The sequence below is a fragment of the Engystomops pustulosus genome, chromosome 1, assembly GCF_040894005.1.
Source record: "Engystomops pustulosus chromosome 1, aEngPut4.maternal, whole genome shotgun sequence".
In the NCBI taxonomy this organism is placed as follows: domain Eukaryota; kingdom Metazoa; phylum Chordata; class Amphibia; order Anura; family Leptodactylidae; genus Engystomops; species Engystomops pustulosus.
The window spans coordinates 117865604-117885014 of NC_092411.1; the positions used below are offsets into that span (position 1 = coordinate 117865604).

The 19411-nt window shown below is 46.4% G+C and overlaps 1 protein-coding gene and 1 non-coding gene across 2 annotated transcripts in view; one reads left to right on the forward strand and one right to left on the reverse strand.

The window, feature by feature from the left end:
• Positions 1-9030: 9030 nt before the first annotated feature.
• Positions 9031-9102, reverse strand: TRNAQ-UUG (transfer RNA glutamine (anticodon UUG)). Its single transcript has one exon. It is a non-coding gene; the product is annotated as a tRNA-Gln (tRNA).
• Positions 9103-16675: 7573 nt separating this feature from the next.
• PTAR1 (protein prenyltransferase alpha subunit repeat containing 1) overlaps positions 16676-19411 on the forward strand; it is a 36587-nt gene continuing 33851 nt past the window's right edge. Inside the window, exon 1 of the mRNA XM_072151134.1 lies at positions 16676-16865. Coding sequence (XP_072007235.1) covers positions 16780-16865 — 86 coding nt within the window. The 5' untranslated portion in view covers positions 16676-16779. The remainder of the gene's footprint in view (positions 16866-19411) is intronic.

The window sequence follows — 19411 nt, forward strand, 5'->3', positions numbered from 1 at the left end:
GGGACTTCAAGTCCCATGATACTCCGCTCCCACGGAGCAGTGTGTTATTATCGTTAATAACATTGAATTGGTGTAGTCAGTGTTTATAGGTTATCTAGAAAGTGGGGGGCAATGTCTGCAGCCGTACAACTCCTATAAGTACAGGAAAAGATAGACCATGCTGTTGACAGTACGGTCCTTTGAAATGAATGTGACTCTATGCTACCTGTACCAAAACGGTATGGTATGGGTTGCATACATCCAAAATTTTCCGTCCGTGTCCACTGAAGAAGCACCTTGGAAAATCACCTACACCCAGAGGTCGCACTAACATTTTTCCAGAAGGGTAAAAATACTCCTCTCACCATTTTTGAGGAGTATTTTTACCCGAGGAGGAGTATGAAAATTTCGGTAGCACACTGCGCACACACTACACTACACTCACACACTGCGCACACAGCACACACTACACTCACACACTGCGCACACAGCACACACTACACTCACACACTGCGCACACAGCACACACTACACTCACACACTGCACACACAGCACACACTACACTCACACACTGCGCACACAGCACACACTACACTCACACACTGCGCACACAGCACACACTACACTCACACACTGCGCACACAGCACACACTACACTCACACACTGCGCACACAGCACACACTACACTCACACACTGCACACACAGCACACACTACACTCACACACTGCGCACACACACTGCACGCGCACACAGCACACACTACACACTACACTCACAGCACACACTACACACACACACTGCGCACACAGCACACACTACACACACACACTGCGCACACAGCACACACTACACACACACTGCGCACACAGCACACACTACACTCACACACTGCACTCACACACTGCGCACACAGCACACACTACACTCACACACTGCGCACACAGCACACACTACACACTACACTCACAGCACACACTACACTCACAGCACACACTACACTCACACACTGCGCACACAGCACACACTACACACACACACTGCGCACACAGCACACACTACACTCACACACTGCGCACACAGCACACACTACACTCACACACTGCGCACACAGCACACACTACACTCACACACTGCGCACACAGCACACACTACACTCACACACAGCACACACTACACACACACTGCGCACACAGCACACACTACACACACACTGTGCACACAGCACACACTACACTCACACACTGCGCACACACTGCGCACACAGCACACACTACTCTCACACACTGCGCACACAGCACACACTACTCTCACACACTGCGCACACAGCACACACTACACTCACTGTGCGCACACAGCACACACTGCGCACACAGCACACACTACACACTGCGCACACAGCACACACTACACTCACACACTGCGCACACAGCACACACTACACTCACACACTGCGCACACAGCACACACTACACAGCACATACAGCGAACACTACACTCACACAGAACACTACACTGCACTGCACACACAGAACACTACACTACACTGCACACACAGAACACTACACTGCACACACAGAACACTACACTACACTGCACACACAGAACATTACACTACACTGCACACACAGAACATTACACTACACTGCACACACAGAACATTACACTACACTGCACACACAGAACATTACACTACACTGCACACACAGAACATTACACTACACACACAGAACATTACACTGCACACACAGAACACTACACTGCACACACAGAACACTACACTGCACACACAGAACACTACACTGCACGCACAGAACACTACACTACACACACAGAACACTACACTACACACACAGAACACTACACTACACACACAGAACACTACACTACACACACAGAACATTACACTACACTGCACACACAGAACATTACCCTACACTGCACACACAGAACACTACACTACACTGCACACACAGAACATTACCCTACACTGCACACACAGAACACTACACTACACTGCACACACAGAACATTACACCACACTGCACACACAGAACACTACACTACACTGCACACACAGAACACTACACTACACTGCACACACAGAACACTACACTACACTGCACACACAGAACACTACACTACACTGCACACACAGAACACTACACTACACTGCACACACAGAACACTACACTACACTGCACACACAGAACACTACACTGCACACACAGAACACTACACTACACTGCACACACAGAACACTACACCTACAATCACACACTCACCCGTCCGGATCTGCGGGCACGTAGAGATGGAGCAGGACAGGGAGCAGCAGCCCCGCTGTCCACAGGTATCGCGGGGCCTGCGCTCTCGCTCCGGAGCGCTGCTGACACAGATCACTGTGTCAAGTGTCGCGCTGAGCGGTCCGGCGCACGCTGTCATCGCGCGACATTTACCTCTTTTGCAGCGCGCGCCGGGTCGCTCAGCCTGCGCGCTGCAAGGAATAATTGCCAAGCGTAACTTTACGCATGGCAATTATTTTGGGGGGTAATGGCGCCTCATCGCGCGTCTATGACGCGTGGTGAGGCGTTAATGCGACCTCTGCCTACACCTGTCACTGTCTATGCTACCAATCGGCCACAGACCGCCAAAGCAGTACGTTTAACTTTACAAAAGCAGTTTTATGGTATCCTGCATAAAAGAATGAATTCTATCATTTCATTCATTGCAGATTGATCAGCATTTAATAATTGGATTCAATTTAATAAAATCTGTCCCGACTGTAGAACTATTGGTAAATGCTGTACCTTGTCCCACATTTATGTGCAGTTTGCATCACCAATGTGCAGGGTGCACCAGATTATTGAATGCACTCATCTGGAAGTGTGCACCATCTTTTCTTCATTGCACCTTTAAAATACTGGGTGTGACACAATTCTGTTGAGTCGCATTAATAAAGGTTCCGCACTGTTTGACTCTAGAACGTCCGTTTAGGTACAAACCCTTTATAACTACATGTACATGCAGTTTCCACGTTCTTTTTTTAGTGCAAAGTCAGACAGAAAACTGGCGTAAAAACTTTAATAAATGTGGCTCTTAGCATGTGGCTAGAAGCACAAGACCCTGGTCAGACCCTGGGAGCTAGCAGAATATCACAGATCAAACACAAAGCTGTTTGCTTTTGATGCCACTGTTCCACAGGGGCTCCTGGCATCAATATCACTATGAAACATAGATTCCCATCCTCTGCACATTGTTAGATCTATAATTCTGGCCAGTGCACTGTATGGGATACAAGCAGAGGTCGCACTAAGATTTTTACAGAAGGGTAATAATACTCCTCCTCCTATTTTTGGGGAGTATTTTTAGCCAAGGAGGAGTATTAAATTTTTTGTAATAAAAATATAAAACTTCTAGCTGTATATAATGTTAACAGACGCTATTTATACATGAAAATCATCTTCACCGCACGCTCACTACACACACACACACACACAGAGCAGCACGCTCACTACACACGCACACACACATACACAGAGCAGCACGCTCACTACACACGCACACACACACATACACAGAGCAGCACGCTCACTACACACGCACACACACATACACAGAGCAGCACGCTCACTACACACGCGCACACACACATACACAGAGCAGCACGCTCACTACACACGCACACACACATACACAGAGCAGCACGCTCACTACACACGCACACACACATACACAGAGCAGCACGCTCACTACACACGCACACACACATACACAGAGCAGCACGCTCACTACACACGCATACACAGAGCAGCACGCTCACTACACACGCACACACAGAGCAGCATGCTCACTACACACGCACACACAGAGCAGCACGCTCACTACGCACGCACACACAGAGCAGCACGCTCACTACGCACGCACACACAGAGCAGCACGCTCACTACACACACACACAGAGCAGCACGCTCATTACACACACACTACACAGAGCAGCACGCTCACTACACACGCACACACACATACACAGAGCAGCACGCTCACTACACACGCACACACATACACAGAGCAGCACGCTCACTACACATGCACACATAGAGCAGCACGCTCACTACACACGCACACACACATACACAGAGCAGCACGCTCACTACACACGCACACACAGAGCAGCACGCTCACTACACACACACATACAGAGCAGCACGCTCACTACACACGCACATACAGAGCAGCACGCTCACTACACACGCACACAGAGCAGCACGCTCACTACACACGCACACACACATACACAGAGCAGCACGCTCACTACACACGCACACACATACACAGAGCAGCACGCTCACTACACATGCACACATAGAGCAGCACGCTCACTACACACGCACACACACATACACAGAGCAGCACGCTCACTACACACGCACACACAGAGCAGCACGCTCACTACACACGCACATACAGAGCAGCACGCTCACTACACACGCACATACAGAGCAGCACGCTCACTACACACGCACACAGAGCAGCACGCTCACTACACACGCACACACACATACACAGAGCAGCACGCTCACTACACACGCACACAGAGCAGCACGCTCACTACACACGCACACACAGAGCAGCACGCTCACTACACACGCACACACAGAGCAGCACGCTCACTACACACAAACACAGAGCAGCACGCTCACTACACACACACAAAGAGCAGCACGCTCACTACACACACACACTACACAGAGCAGCGCGCTCACTACACACGCACACACACATAGCAGCATGCTCACTACACACGCACACACACATACACAGAGCAGCACGCTCACTACACACGCACACACAGAGCAGCACGCTCACTACACACACACACAGAGCAGCACGCTCATTACACACACACTACACAGAGCAGCACGCTCACTACACACGCACACACACATACACAGAGCAGCACGCTCACTACACACGCACACACATACACAGAGCAGCACGCTCACTACACACGCACACACACATACACAGAGCAGCACGCTCACTACACACGCACACACAGAGCAGCACGCTCACTACACACGCACACACAGAGCAGCACGCTCACTACACACGCACACACAGAGCAGCACGCTCACTACACACGCACACAGAGCAGCACGCTCACTACACACGCACACACAGAGCAGCACGCTCACTACACACGCACACACAGAGCAGCACGCTCACTACACACGCACACACAGAGCAGCACGCTCACTACACACGCACACACAGAGCAGCACGCTCACTACACACACACACTACACAGAGCAGCGCGCTCACTACACACGCACACACACATAGCAGAATGCTCACTACACACGCACACACACATACACAGAGCAGCACGCTCACTACACACGCACACACAGAGCAGCACGCTCACTACACACGCACACACAGAGCAGCACGCTCACTACACACGCACACACAGAGCAGCACGCTCACTACACACGCACACACAGAGCAGCACGCTCACTACACACGCACTACACAGAGCAGCACGCTCACTACACACACACGCACACACACAGAGCAGCACGCTCACTACACACACACGCAGCAGCACGCTCACTACACACACAAACAGAGCAGCACGCTCACTACACACAGCAGCACACTCACTACACACACACAGCAGCACGCTCACTACACACAAACACAGAGCAGCACGCTCACTACACACAGCAGCACGCTCACTACACACAGCAGCACGCTCACTACACACACACACAGCAGCACGCTCACTACACACACACAGCAGCACGCTCACTACACACACACAGCAGCACGCTCACTACACACACACAGCAGCACGCTCACTACACACACACAGCAGCACGCTCACTACACACAGCAGCACGCTCACTACACACACAGAGAACACTCAGAGCAGCACGCTCACTACACACACACAGCAGCACGCTCACTACACACACACACACAGCAGCACGCTCACTACACACACACACAGAGCACACTCACTACACACACACAGAGCACACTCACACACACAGAGCACACTCACTACACACACACACAGAGCACACTCACTACACAGAGTGCAGTGAGCGCGGTGCACTCCACAGGTGGGCTTCCCACTCACCTGGCACTGGTCTCCGGTCCTGCCGGGATTCTACAGTCGAGGAGCCGCAGCCCTGCTGTCCACGTGTCTCCCGGGGCCTGCGCTCCCACTCCGGGTCTCTCCGGAGCGCTGCTGACACAGAACACTGTGTCACGTGCCCCGCTGAGCGGCCCGGCGTGCGCTGCAATCCCGCTACTAACATTTCCCGCTTTTGCAGCGTGCGCCGGGCCGCTTAGCCTGCACGCTACAGGGAATAATTGCCATGCGTTCTTTTACGCATGGCAATTATTTTGGGGGGTAATTGCGCCTCATCACGCCTCCATGACGCGTGGTGAGGCGTTAATGCAACCTCTGGATACAAGGATTTACCACACTCATGTGTTCGTGGGCTAAGGGTGGTTTTACATTGGCGTGGGTAAAGCGCATATGTTGCATTTTGTTTCTGTTTAGTCTCCACATCCACAAAAAAAATTTGAAGGTTTAACAATCGGTTTGAAAACATAACCTGATTCCCCAGACTCAGTCTGAACTGTCATCAGTTTTTTCTTGCGGACCCATTGATGTCTAGTGGATCAATAAAAAAAGAAGCCGATGTGAAAACACCCATAGAAAGCAATTACTCAATAAGGTTGCATTCACAGGAACGCATGCCCGGCGGGTCGTAGCGATGGAGAGTAGGAGGGTTTACCTTTTCCCTCTCCACAGCGATGCATGGCAACGTAACACGGGGAAAGATAGAATATGTCCTATCTTTTCCATTAGCACGGAGCGGTACCGTACCACACGTGTGCTGCACCGTATCGCTCTGTGCGCCATTGCTGGACTATGTTAAATTGACATTTGCATTGCTGTGGAAGTCTGTGGGAATGTGAAAACTATGTGACACTACACTACGCTCATGGACACTACACATTTAAAGGACACCTGTCATCAGGTCTGTGTCACTAGTCTTGTCACTACTACCTGTAGGAGCAGCTCACAAGGATCCATCCCAGTCTTTATCGCAGCAGGAGCGGCTAAGTAAATGTGCCCTATGTGTAATGTACAACCTTTTGATTGGTTTTTATTGAAATATTTTTTCAAATGATGGAAAATATACATTTTCAACAATCTGCGGAGGAGGGGGGTATACATGGCAGAGGGAGTTAAAGTAAAGCTATTGAAAATTACAGTGAGCTGAAGAACTACAACTTTCAGCAGCTCCATCAACTGCTGGGGGTTGTAGTTCTCAGATGGAAAGTTACTCATGTGAAGTGTAGGGCACTTATTTCAGTAAATACCTATTTCTCTGTGCAGGAGGCCATCATACAGGACTGAGCACAGGGAGTAGCCTTCTCTCATCACTGAGGTCCCACCATCACCACACACGAGGTTCTTATGAAGAGCAGGCTGTGTGAGGGGTCAGCAGTGTGACCTGCAGCTTTTCATTGGTGGCCCCAGATGCCTGTCAGGAGCAGGAGGTGGGCCCACATCCCCAGGTCTAGTGTGATTGGCTATCCAGTGCTGGAGATACTTTATGCTGGGTTCCCAGTGCAACAGCGGCAGAACCATTAACCCCATGTTTACCTGCAGGCTTGTGCAGACAGTGAGGAGTCTCTCATCTGTCCCTGCACTCGGGCAGTGAGGTGGAACATACAGTTTTCTCTCACTTGCATTGTGGGAAGATGAGACCCCTCCACAGCGACTACCAGCAGGATCACTCTGTAGTTGCTATTGCAGATGCAGGAGGCCAGACATCAGTATTAGGCATATTATAATGAGGGGGCGGAGCCCAGACGAGTCAGGGCCCACCGGGGGTTTTCCCGGCATCCCGGCGGGTCAGTCCGAGCCTGTGTTTAGCCCATGAACCACTGTAGTGTTTTTCCATCGTACTTATTTCTTGATGGAAATGCTCAACATCTCATAAACTGGAGCAACTAGAGAGAAATGAAAGGTATTTCCAGAAACAGGCACTCAAAAATACCAAGAAGTGGGAGGAAAAACTCCAGGTACCACTTAATTTTTTTTAAATTTGTTCCCCAATGTTATCTTTACCGACGTACACCACCAGTCATTTTTCAATACATAGGGTACAGTTTCTTCCTTCTTTTACTTCAGGTAATCCTTATATTTACCCTCCATTTTAACAACTTTTTGTAGGGTTTTATTCTATTTAACCTTTTCTATCCCCTTTTGAGATTTACTTGACATGTCTTCCAAATACCCCCCACCCTGTTTCCCACTTCATCCAACCTCTACCTAACTTATTCATGTCAGCTCTAATCAGTGCAATGTCTGCTTCTTTTTTTCCCTTTCAAGATTTCTGGTGAACTATACTTTCTATTCCCTGTAAAAGAAGAGGATTCTTTATGTTTTTACCACTGGTTTCTGGGCTTGGCGAATGTAAAAACATATTAATTTTACAGTTTTTCTTGTTTTTTTCCTGCTCCTTCCCCCTCTTTTCATTGACCACATTAGTAGCTGTACTCTTAATTGATACTCCCTTAGGCTGAATTCACACAAAACATATGGGGGGTGCGTATATACAGCTGCATATTTGTGACTGGATATACGTCCCCTGTTGTGCCGCAGTGAAGCCAGAGTGACTACATCAGTTCCCAGGTGCTGGGGGCTCTGGAAGAAGGTAAGTATGCATGTTTGGGTTTTTTATGCAAAAACATAGAAAATTCATATATGGTGATTTACCAAGCCCCTAACCTATTTCACATTAATTGGGGGCTCCGCCTTATACACTTATAATTAATTATAATATTAAACATTTTCATCAACATTAGTTCTGAACGTTTCTGGTGAATATTTTTGATTCTAGAAGAAATTTTGTGAAATACATTGGTTTGGAAAAAGGAACCTTGTCTTCCAAAAGGAACCAGCAGTATTGACTGAATTGTCCTCTATAGTACAAACTGCCAAATGGAAAAAAAAAATAAAGGTTCCACCGAGATTTGAACTCGGATCGCTGGATTCAAAGTCCAGAGTGCTAACCATTACACCATGGAACCTGATGAAGAATTCTCATTTCACATTTACTAATCTTACATAATTATGCGGATCAGCCCTGGGTGGAGTAGAAAGAAACATCAGAAATAATTATATATCTGAACATACGATATGCTGGTAATATAGGGGATAAGGCTATACAGTATAAACATTCTTGCCTGTGTTATTATGTGCAATTGTTTTGTAAAAAATATTTTTATTTCTCCATCTATATTAAATAAAAAATACCATATCCTAAAAATTTTCATACTGGTATTCTCATACTTGCTTATTCCCAGGGAGTTTTCTATACAGCAATCATCTCATTTATTAAACAGACAGATTGCAGAAGATAAGACCATTATAGAAAATGTGATTCCTACAGACAAAAGATAATGTTGGAGCTAATTTACAGCTACTACCTGCAAAGTGCATGCCTAGGAAACTTCTTATGGGTCTCTTCATTGAGTAAGGGATAACATGATATCCAAAAACACACATATTTATTCATAAAATGAAAGTTGTGGTGCATTGGTACCATATGTACTCAAGTATAAGCCAATCCGAGTATAAGTCGGGGCACCTAATTTTACCACCAAAAATGGCTAAACCTATTGACTCGAGTATAAGCCAAGGGTGGGAAATACATTGGTCACAGCCTTCCACTATATAGCCATCCACCCCCCTGTAATATATTGCCAGCCATCCCCCTTAAGTATATAGCCAGCCATCCGCCTGTAAAGCTATCTAGCCCCCTATAGTATAATGCTAGCCAGACCCCTGTAGAATATAGCCAGTCTTCTGTAGTATATAGCCAGCCAGCCCCTGTAGTATATAGACAACTATCCCCCTTTAGTATATAACCAGCCCCCTGTAGTATACAGCCAGGCATTCCCCTGTAGTATATAGCCTGCAGCCACTGCCCCCAATATAATGCCTTTAGGAAAAAATAAAATGTGTACTCACCTTTCGACATCCCCCCTTCCCCCGGCAGGTCCTCTTCTATCCATCGATGGTCCGTCATCGGCTTTGTGTCCCCTTTAGTATAAAGCCAGCAACCCCCTTTAGTATATAGCCAGCCCCGTGGAGTATAATACCAGCCCCCTTTAGTATATAGCCAGCCTCGTGTAGTATAATGCAAGCCCCCTTTATTATATAGCCAGCCCTGTGTAGTATATAGCTACCTAGCCCCTAGTTTGTCCAGCAAAAAAAAAAAATAAACAGAGTACTCACCTTTCTGATGCCATGGGCAGGTCCTCTATTTGCTCCAGCTCCAGGTCAGTGGCGGGTCCGTGCATGTGGCCCCGGCCAGCGCGTGCTATGATGTCAGCATGAGAAGAGGAGAAGACCTCAAGGGGGCGCCGGACAGGTGAGTTTTGACTTCATTTTTTTTCTTGACTTGAGTACACAACTGGGTTTGAGTTTTCCAGCACATTTTTTTGGTGCTGAAAAACTCGGCTTATACCCAAGTATATACAGTACTGTATATAAGACACAAGACAATACTCGAAATCTTTTTTTCTGTTTCATATGTTGCCTTTTGTTAATTTCAATGTAAAAAAAATAACTGATCCTTCTTCTGCAAGACTTCAGTTTTAATATATCAAAAATAGTATTTAATTATATAATATATTATATCAGGACAAAAAAGACAATGAGGATAGTTTTACTGTGGGTTAAATTGTCACTAACTTTGCAGCTCCTACAAAATCAAAGAACAGAAGTGAATGTAAAAGAATAGAAAAACGCCCTATATTAAAGGCCAAAATACAGCTGTATATACAGAGCAGGAAAAAAACATGGTCATTAGAGGAATTTTATGGTTTTATGCTCATCTACACTCGTCAGAACCTCTGTAGAAGGTTCTCCATGATGTTTTTAACCCCTTACCGACATGTGACATATTAGTACATCACATGCCAGGTGCCGGTGCATGAAGAGGGCTCGCGGGCCGATATTTGAGTGTTTAATCAATATAGTGTGTAGTATCTGTAAATGTGTTTATATCATGTTTGTGGTTTGTGTGTAATTGTAACATATAAATGGTCTATAAGGGTAGAGTAAATATGTTGGTGAATATATACATATATACAGTACAGACCAAAAGTTTGGACACACCTTCCCATTCAAAGAGTTTTCTGTAGTTTCATGACTATGAAAATTGTAGATTCATAAATTAACACATATGGAATTATATACTTAACAAAAAGTGTGAAACAACTGCAAATATATCTTATATTCTATGTTCTTCAGAGTAGCCACTGTTTGCTTTGATTACTGCTTTTCACACTTTTGGCATTCTCTTGATGAGCTTTGAGAGGTAGTCACCAGAAAATGTTTTCACATCACAGATGTGCCCTGACAGGTTTAATAAGTGGGATTTCTTGCCTTATAAATGGGGTTGAGACCATCAGTTGTGTTTTGCAGAAGTCAGGTGGATACACAGCTTATAGTTCTACTGAATAGACTGTTAGAATTTGTATTACGGCTAGAAAAAAAGCAGAAAATGAAATGAAAAGAGAAATGAGTGGCCATCATTTCTTTAAGAAATGAAGGTCAGTCAGTCTGAAAAATTGGGAAAACATTGAAAGTGCCCCCAAGTGCAGTTGCAAAAACCATCAAGCGCAACAAGGAAACTGGCTCACTAGAGGACTGCCCAAGTAAAGGAAGACCAAGACTCACCTCTGCTGTAGAGGATAAGTTCATCCGAGTCACCAGGAAAACATTGCTAAGGACAGGCAACAAGCAGAAGAGATTTGTTTGGGCTAAAGAACACAAGGAATGGAGATTAGACCAGTGGAAATCTGTGCTTTGATCTGATGAGTCCAAATTTAAGATCTTTGGTTCCAGCCACCATGTCTTTGTGCGATGCAGAAAAGTTGAACAAATAGACTCTACATGCCTGGTTCCCACCATGAAGCATTGAGGAGGAGGTGTGATGGTGTGTGAGTGCTTTGTTGGGGATTTATTCAAAATTGAAGGTATACAGCATACAGCAGCATGCTATTCCAACTAGTTTGCATTTAGTTGGACTATCATTTATTTTTACACAGGACAATGACCCCCAAACACACCTCCAGGCTGTGTAAGGGCTATCTGACCAAGAAGGAGAGTGATGGGGTACTATGCCAGACAGGGCCGGCTCCAGGTTTCAGTGGGCCCCTGGGCGATAGAGCCTCAGCGGGCCCCTTAACGGTGAAGGGGGCCCCCATTCCCTTAAAAACGCATGTTTTTACACAATCATTTTTATACACATACAGTATATACACAAATTTACAACATATACAACCTACATACACACGTATCCAGTATACACACAGCATCTATACACACACATCCAGTATATACAACACATACGCACAGATATACAGCATCTATACACACACATCCAGTATATACAACACGTAGGCACAGACATACAGCATCTATACACACACATCCAGTATATACAACACGTACGCACAGATATACAGCATCTATACACACACATCCAGTATATACAACACGTACGCACAGATATACAGCATCTATACACACACATCCAGTATATACAACACGTACGCACAGATATACAGCATCTATACACACACATCCAGTATATACAACACGTACGCACAGATATATACACATATGCAGCATACAAACACATCGATGCATTTACATATGTAGCAATTATACTCACCCTAGCTGGATGTTGCTCGGTCGGGACCTGGTTGCAGGGTCAGGAAGGAGACCACGTAGGTGAAGACGGACAGGCCTGTGGAGCATGCAGACCAGTTAAGGGCTAACATGACGCGCACAGGACAGCCCCAGCGCGGAGGCCGGGACGGAAGAGGCGCGGAGGCCGGGACGGAAGAGGCGCGGCGGCCGGGACGGAGGAGAAGCTTGCAGGCCGGGATGGAGGAGAAGCTTGCAGGCCGAGCAGCACTATAGGCGCGCTGGTCAGGGCGTAAGAGAGGCGCGCTGGCCGGCATGGAGAAGCATGCATGGTTGTGCCAGACAAGGGGCACGGGATGCGCCATGCCATGGAGGAGAGGCGCGCAGACCAGACGAGATGCAGCTGGCCGGGCCGGAGGAGAGGCGCGGGAACGCGCCGTTCCACATGTGAAGTGGGCAGGCAGTCAGGGGAGGTCAAGGGATGGACCGGGAGTGGATGGGATCATACTCTGCCCCCAGGCCCGCCCACCTCCTAAGCGGCCTGGAATCAGGGGAGGTAGTGGAATGGGCCCGGGAGCACGTAATAGGGCTGTTGTTGTTACGCCACTGTTCTCATTGATCGTCGTGGTGGTCCCCTTAGGAGCTCTGGGGCCCCGGCACTTGCCCAGGTCAGCCGGGTGCTGACGCCGGGCCTGATGCCAGATGACCTGTCCTCCACAGTCACCAGACCTAAACCAATCAAGATGGTTTGGGGTAAGCTGGACTGCCGAGTGAAGGAAAAAGGGCCAACAAGTGCTAAGTATCTCTGGGAACTCCTTCAAGACTGTTAGAAGACCATTTTAGGTGACTACCTTTTGAAGGTCATCATGAGAATGCCAAGAGTGTGCAAAGCAGTAATCATAGCAAAAGGTGGCTACAATAAAGAACCTAGAATACAAGACATATTTTCAGTTGTTTCACTCTTTTTTGTTAAGTATATAATTCCACGTGTTAATTCATAGTTTTGATGCCTGCTGTGTGAATCTATAATTTTTATAGTCATGAAAACACAGAAAATTCTTTAAATGAGAAAGTGTGTCCATGTCTTGGGTCACAGGCTCACCCGTGTGCCTTGGTGTGCCCCTCCGTGCCTGCTGCAGTCTCAGCAGTATCGCTCTGTGGGCCTATTGCCGTCTATGGCAATTGTCTTTTGTGTGAATTAGGCCTAAGAGATGATTGTGTTACCTAGCAACTGATCAGCTAATACTGACAGCACATAGATGACATATGTGTGGCACCTGTATTTAACAGTCCAATGGACTTCTATGGGAAGGCAGAGATGCAAACACAGCAAGAATAGGATTTTTCTCTCAGGGGCACTAGCACTATATTAGCTCATAGAAAGACACAGGGAAGTGAGCTGGCCGTAAAACAATTGCTAGCACACATGAAAAACAAGTTTGTATGCATCAGGGTTTACTCTGCTGAGATGGTTGGAGTTAACAGCTAACTACAGCTAATCTACTTACGCTATTTCTATTATTACATATTAGGCAAACAGCATAGCTAGTCCATCTATGTTATTTCAGTAATTCCAATTCACCTCTGGGAGCTATGGAAACAATATGGCTCCTGTGTTTCTGTGAATAGCCCTGCATTGTCAGTATATTGATTTATAAAGCGCTATGGAATATGATGGTGCTAAATGAATAAAGATTATTATTATATTGTCAAGTAAAGATCTCATGTGCCTATTCACACAACAGTAAAAAAAAAGTTCTGGCTGCACTAAATGCAATACATTTAAATTGAACTATTTATGTGGCCATTTTTTATTGGACTACATATCCATTCCTGGCTATTCGCTAGGCTGTGATAAACACCTCCCATGATGCTACATGTATGTATGTAGCTTGGCTATGAAAAACTTATAAAGCTGTCCTTTTTCATCACCAAGAAAAGGCTTGGTTGCGTGAGTATATCCTAAGACTACGTTCACACACAATAATTATTTATGTGCTGTCTGTTTACTCCACAGGGATCATACACAAGGTTTTGGTTTCCATGGTCCCTTGTGTGAGATGATTGCATGGGCCATAAGTTATAGAACAGGTCCTATTCCTGCACGTGTTTGCGCCTCATTCAGCGTTTTCTACTCCTATGGGTGTGTGAGTGGACCTTACACAGCGATGACATGCTGTTTGTACTCTGAGCGATAGAGGATGTTCATATAGGCAGTATGGGCGGGCAGTATGCGCTATCCAGGGGCCCACGTCTGGCCATACCCTAAGGCAGTGGTGGCGAACCTATGGCACGGGTGCCAGAGGTGGCACTCAGAGCCCTTTCTATGGGCACTCAGGCCATCGCCCCAGTACAGAGTTCACCAAACACTGAATCCTGCAGTCCCAGGCAAATTAAGAGATGCTGCTCTCACCGGTATTCGACACTTTGTTGGCTGTTTGGAACTGTGGGAAAAGTGAGAAGGTTTTGGCAGCATTATCTTTGGAGGTCCTCCTGCTGGACCCGCCATTCTTCCTTTACAGAGAGACCCTGTAGAGAAGCTACAATGATAATTTGAATTTGTCCTCCTTCTTTGAACTGGTGGCCTCAGGGAGCCGATACAATTGAAAGATATGAATGAACAAGTAGCAGTAAGTTACTGTTTAAAATTTCATGTTGGCACTTCACGGTAAATAAGTGAATTTTGGTTTTAGTTTGGGCACTCGGTCTCTAAAAGGTTTGCCATCACTGCCCTAAGGCTATATTCACACTGCCGTTGCCCGCCCGTACCGTACCGTAGCGGGCAACGGCAGTGTACGGGGAGAGGAGGAGGAGGTGAGCGCAGCTCACCCCCGCCCCTCTCCATAGCAACCTATGGCGCAGGGCCCCGTATTACGGGAAAAGATAGGACAGGTCCTATCTTTTTCCCGGGTACGGAACGGTACGGTGCCGCACGTGTGCTGCACCGTACCGCTCCCGTAGGGTGCCGTGCGCCCATAGGAGTGTATGGGGGACGTATATCGGCCGTATATACGTCGGCCGTATATACGTCGGCCGTATATACGTCCCCCATACGTTCGTGTGAATATAGCCTTAGTTAGAAAAATAACTCGATACTAACCTTCTGGAGTCGAGCCACCGCAAGGGCAGCAAGAGGAGAAGACAGAGCTGCAAAGAGAAGAAGCCAGAGGAGAGTATAGCGTTTTCTTTTTTTTCAAGGGGGCTTAATGTGGACATTTCTGTAAAAGGAGGACCCCTGTTATGGACATTACATTTATGGGGGAGGGCTCTGCAGTGCACATTTCATTAAAGGGGGGCTCTGCAGTGCACATTTCATTAAAGGGGGGCTCTGCAATGCAGATTTCAATAAAGGGAGGCTCCACTGTAGACAATTCATTAAAGGCGGCCTGTAGTGGCCATTTCTTTAAAGAGGGCCTCTGCAGTGGCCATTTCTTTAAAGGGGGGCTCTGCTGTGGTCATTTCTTTAAAGGGGTGCCAGGGCGGAGACCATAAGCCTCTGGACACGAGGTTGGTTTGGACAGCCCAGGGCCCATGGACACTTAGTCTGCCACTGACTCTGAGAATAAATTTTCATTCATGAGTTTTATAACTGTACACGTTAATATAATAACTTGCATATAAATATAAGTAACATACATATAAATACATAGTGCCAGTATACATTTCTATAGTGATTTTATTTGATCACTCGAACTAGGATTATAATCTGCAATATTTTACTCAATTTGCCCTCTTCCAATATGCTGATACCTGACTTCCTCGGATTTACAGCAGAACCTGAGAGCCCTGATGTGACAGTACCTGGAGCCAGCGTCATCTGACAAACAGTTGTTAGTTACTTGTATTATAAGCCGCAGCCCATGGCAGGTGCCCTCCTGTGCCCAGCACACATATACAGCTTGGCCACGCTGTATTCGGGCAGCAAGCTGCATACACCATTACTGGGTGACGGCGCTGTGTAGCCAGTAAATGGTTAAGGCCCGGCACAGGGGGAGTGTCAGGCTGACCCGGAAGCGCATGATTCTCCGCCCGTAGCCTCGGAGATGGCGGAATGGAAGGAGGAGGTGGAGGTGCTGGTACAGCGGGTGGTGAAGGACATCACTGGCGCTTTCCGCAGGAACCCGAACATGTGAGTGAGCTAGGCGGTGACGTCACCGTGTTGTCGTGACGTCGCTGTGGCAGTGGGGCTGGAGTTGGGAAAGTTTGGGAGTCGTGTCCTGTAGTAACCGCTATCCTGCAGGCATCTGGCTCAGCTGTGTGCATGTCCCAGGCAGTCAGTCCTGCTCTGCCACATGTCATAGGAAGATACTGTTCTTCATCTAGTGTCCATGATGGCCATGGTAGTCATCCATTGTTTTGTATGTGGACCGATTCACATAACCACATACACTACATTCAGCTGTTAGCATATGTGACAACTGACTGCTCTGTCACCTTATAGATAATCTGCTAATTGTCACTTTATTTACTATAAACTGCCTGCAGACCTTATTACGGGCCACAACACCTTCTAGCTTCAGAGTTAGTGTCTTCTTCTGCCAACTGGGTGACTAATGGCCAGTTCTGGTATCTGCTGCGCTGGTTCTGGTATAGCTTGTAGTGGCCCATAAACCAACAAAGCTTTGTAAATGCTATGCTGTGTCCTGCCTCTCTAATCATTACATCACAACACTACGGGGGTCAAAGGTAAGGTAGCCTGATCCGTCCATCCTGTTAAACATTACACTCTACCCTGTCATTGCTAGCCTAATGATCCCAGCTGGGAGCTCCCCCAGCTTTCCATGGTACAGTGTATGACCACACTGGTGGTCTCATAGGGACAGTAAATATAACTATATACAAATGGTCCCGACTTGAAGAACATCTACCACCAGAATGAAGGATTGTAAACCAAGCACACGGAGATACTTGTGTGTGCTCCCTCTAGCAGGATCTGCGCTTCTTTTAGCTGCTTATTCTCTGGTTTATACAAAAAAAAGTAGTTTTTTTTTTTAATTCTGCAAATGAGCATGAGCGGCTCTGGACTCCATAAGTGTTAATGGAGCTTGGTGCCCCTAAGACTCTCTTAAAAAGAAGAGCAGGTCCTATCAGAGGGGGCACACACCAATATGTTAGTGTGCTTGGTTTACAATCCTTCATCCTGGTGGTAGATGTCCTTTAACCCCTTCACGCTCCGTGGTGGATATATCCGCCACGGAGCGCAGTGACTTAGCGCTCAGTGGCGGATATATCCGCCACGGCGCTTATGCCGGCTCGGCTCTGGATCAGAGCCGAACCGGCATTGAGAAACACGGGGTGCCGGCTGTAACTAATAGCCGGCACCCCAGTGTAACACCCGCGATCGGAGACGATCTGGACCCCAGAGTTACTTGCAAGAATTGCCAGTAAGATGGCGTCTGTGACGTCATCTTACTGGCACAGTGCCAGCCTATGCAAGTGCATAGGCTGACACTGATAATACTCTGCAATACATCAGTATTGCAGAATATTATCATGAAGAAGCAATCAGAAGATTGCTTGTTCATGTCCAATGGTATAAAAGTGAAAAAGTAAAAAAAAAAGTTATTCAATAAAAAAATAAAGTCATAAATCACTAAAAATGCCCCAAACCCCCAAAACATATAAAGAGACATATAACTAAAAAAAAAGTCTAAATCATAACACAAACCCCACATATATAGTATCACCGCGTCCGTAACAACCCGTAGAATAAAAGTAAATCATTATTGAACCCCCACGATAAATGCCGTAAAAAAAAACTGTTATAAACCCTCCAAAAATTATGATTTTTACCTTTTCAATCCCACAAAAAATGCTATAAAATGCGATCAAAAAACCATATGTACTCAGACATGATACTGGTGCAAAGTACAACATGTCCCGCAAAAAACAGGCCATCAACCAGCTCCGTAGCCAAAAAAGTAACAATGTTATGCCACTTGGAAGACGGCAATACATAAATGATAGATTTTTCCCCAAATTAGGGTTTTGTTTGACAAATTTAGTAAAACGTAAGAAAATATATTCATGTCTGGTATCCCCGTAATCGTATCAACCCATAGAATAAAGATAACATGATTATTAGTCTATACGGTGAACACCAAAAAAAAAAAAAAAGTAAAAAATCCAGTACAGAATTGATGCTTTTCTACTCCTGCCCTCAAAAAAAGTTCCTAAATTTTCAACAATAGGCGATACCAACCCCAAAATGGTAACAATGGAAAAAGCATCTCATCCCTCAAAAAAAATGGCGTCACATGGCCCCAATAACGAAAAAGCGAAAATTTTATAGCCTTCAAAAGGGGCCAATGAGGAAACTAAAATCCTGGCAGCTGCAGGGTGCTCCTTCCCTTCTGCGCCTCGCTGTGCCCCCATAAAACAAGTCACAGCCACATGTGGGGGGTCTTTGTACTCAGGAGAAATTGCAGAACAAATTGTATGGTGGGTTTTCTCTTTTTATATTTTGGAAATGTGTAAATTTTTGTGCTAAATGAACGTATAAGGGAACAATATGACCATTCTAAATTTCACCTCCATTTTGATTCAATTACTATGAAGATCTCAAGGGGTTAACAATCTTCGTAAAAGCTGTTTCTGATAGCTTGAGGGGTGCAGATTTGAAAATGGGTAGATTATATAGGAGGATTTGATGCTAAATATGTAAAATTTCATTCA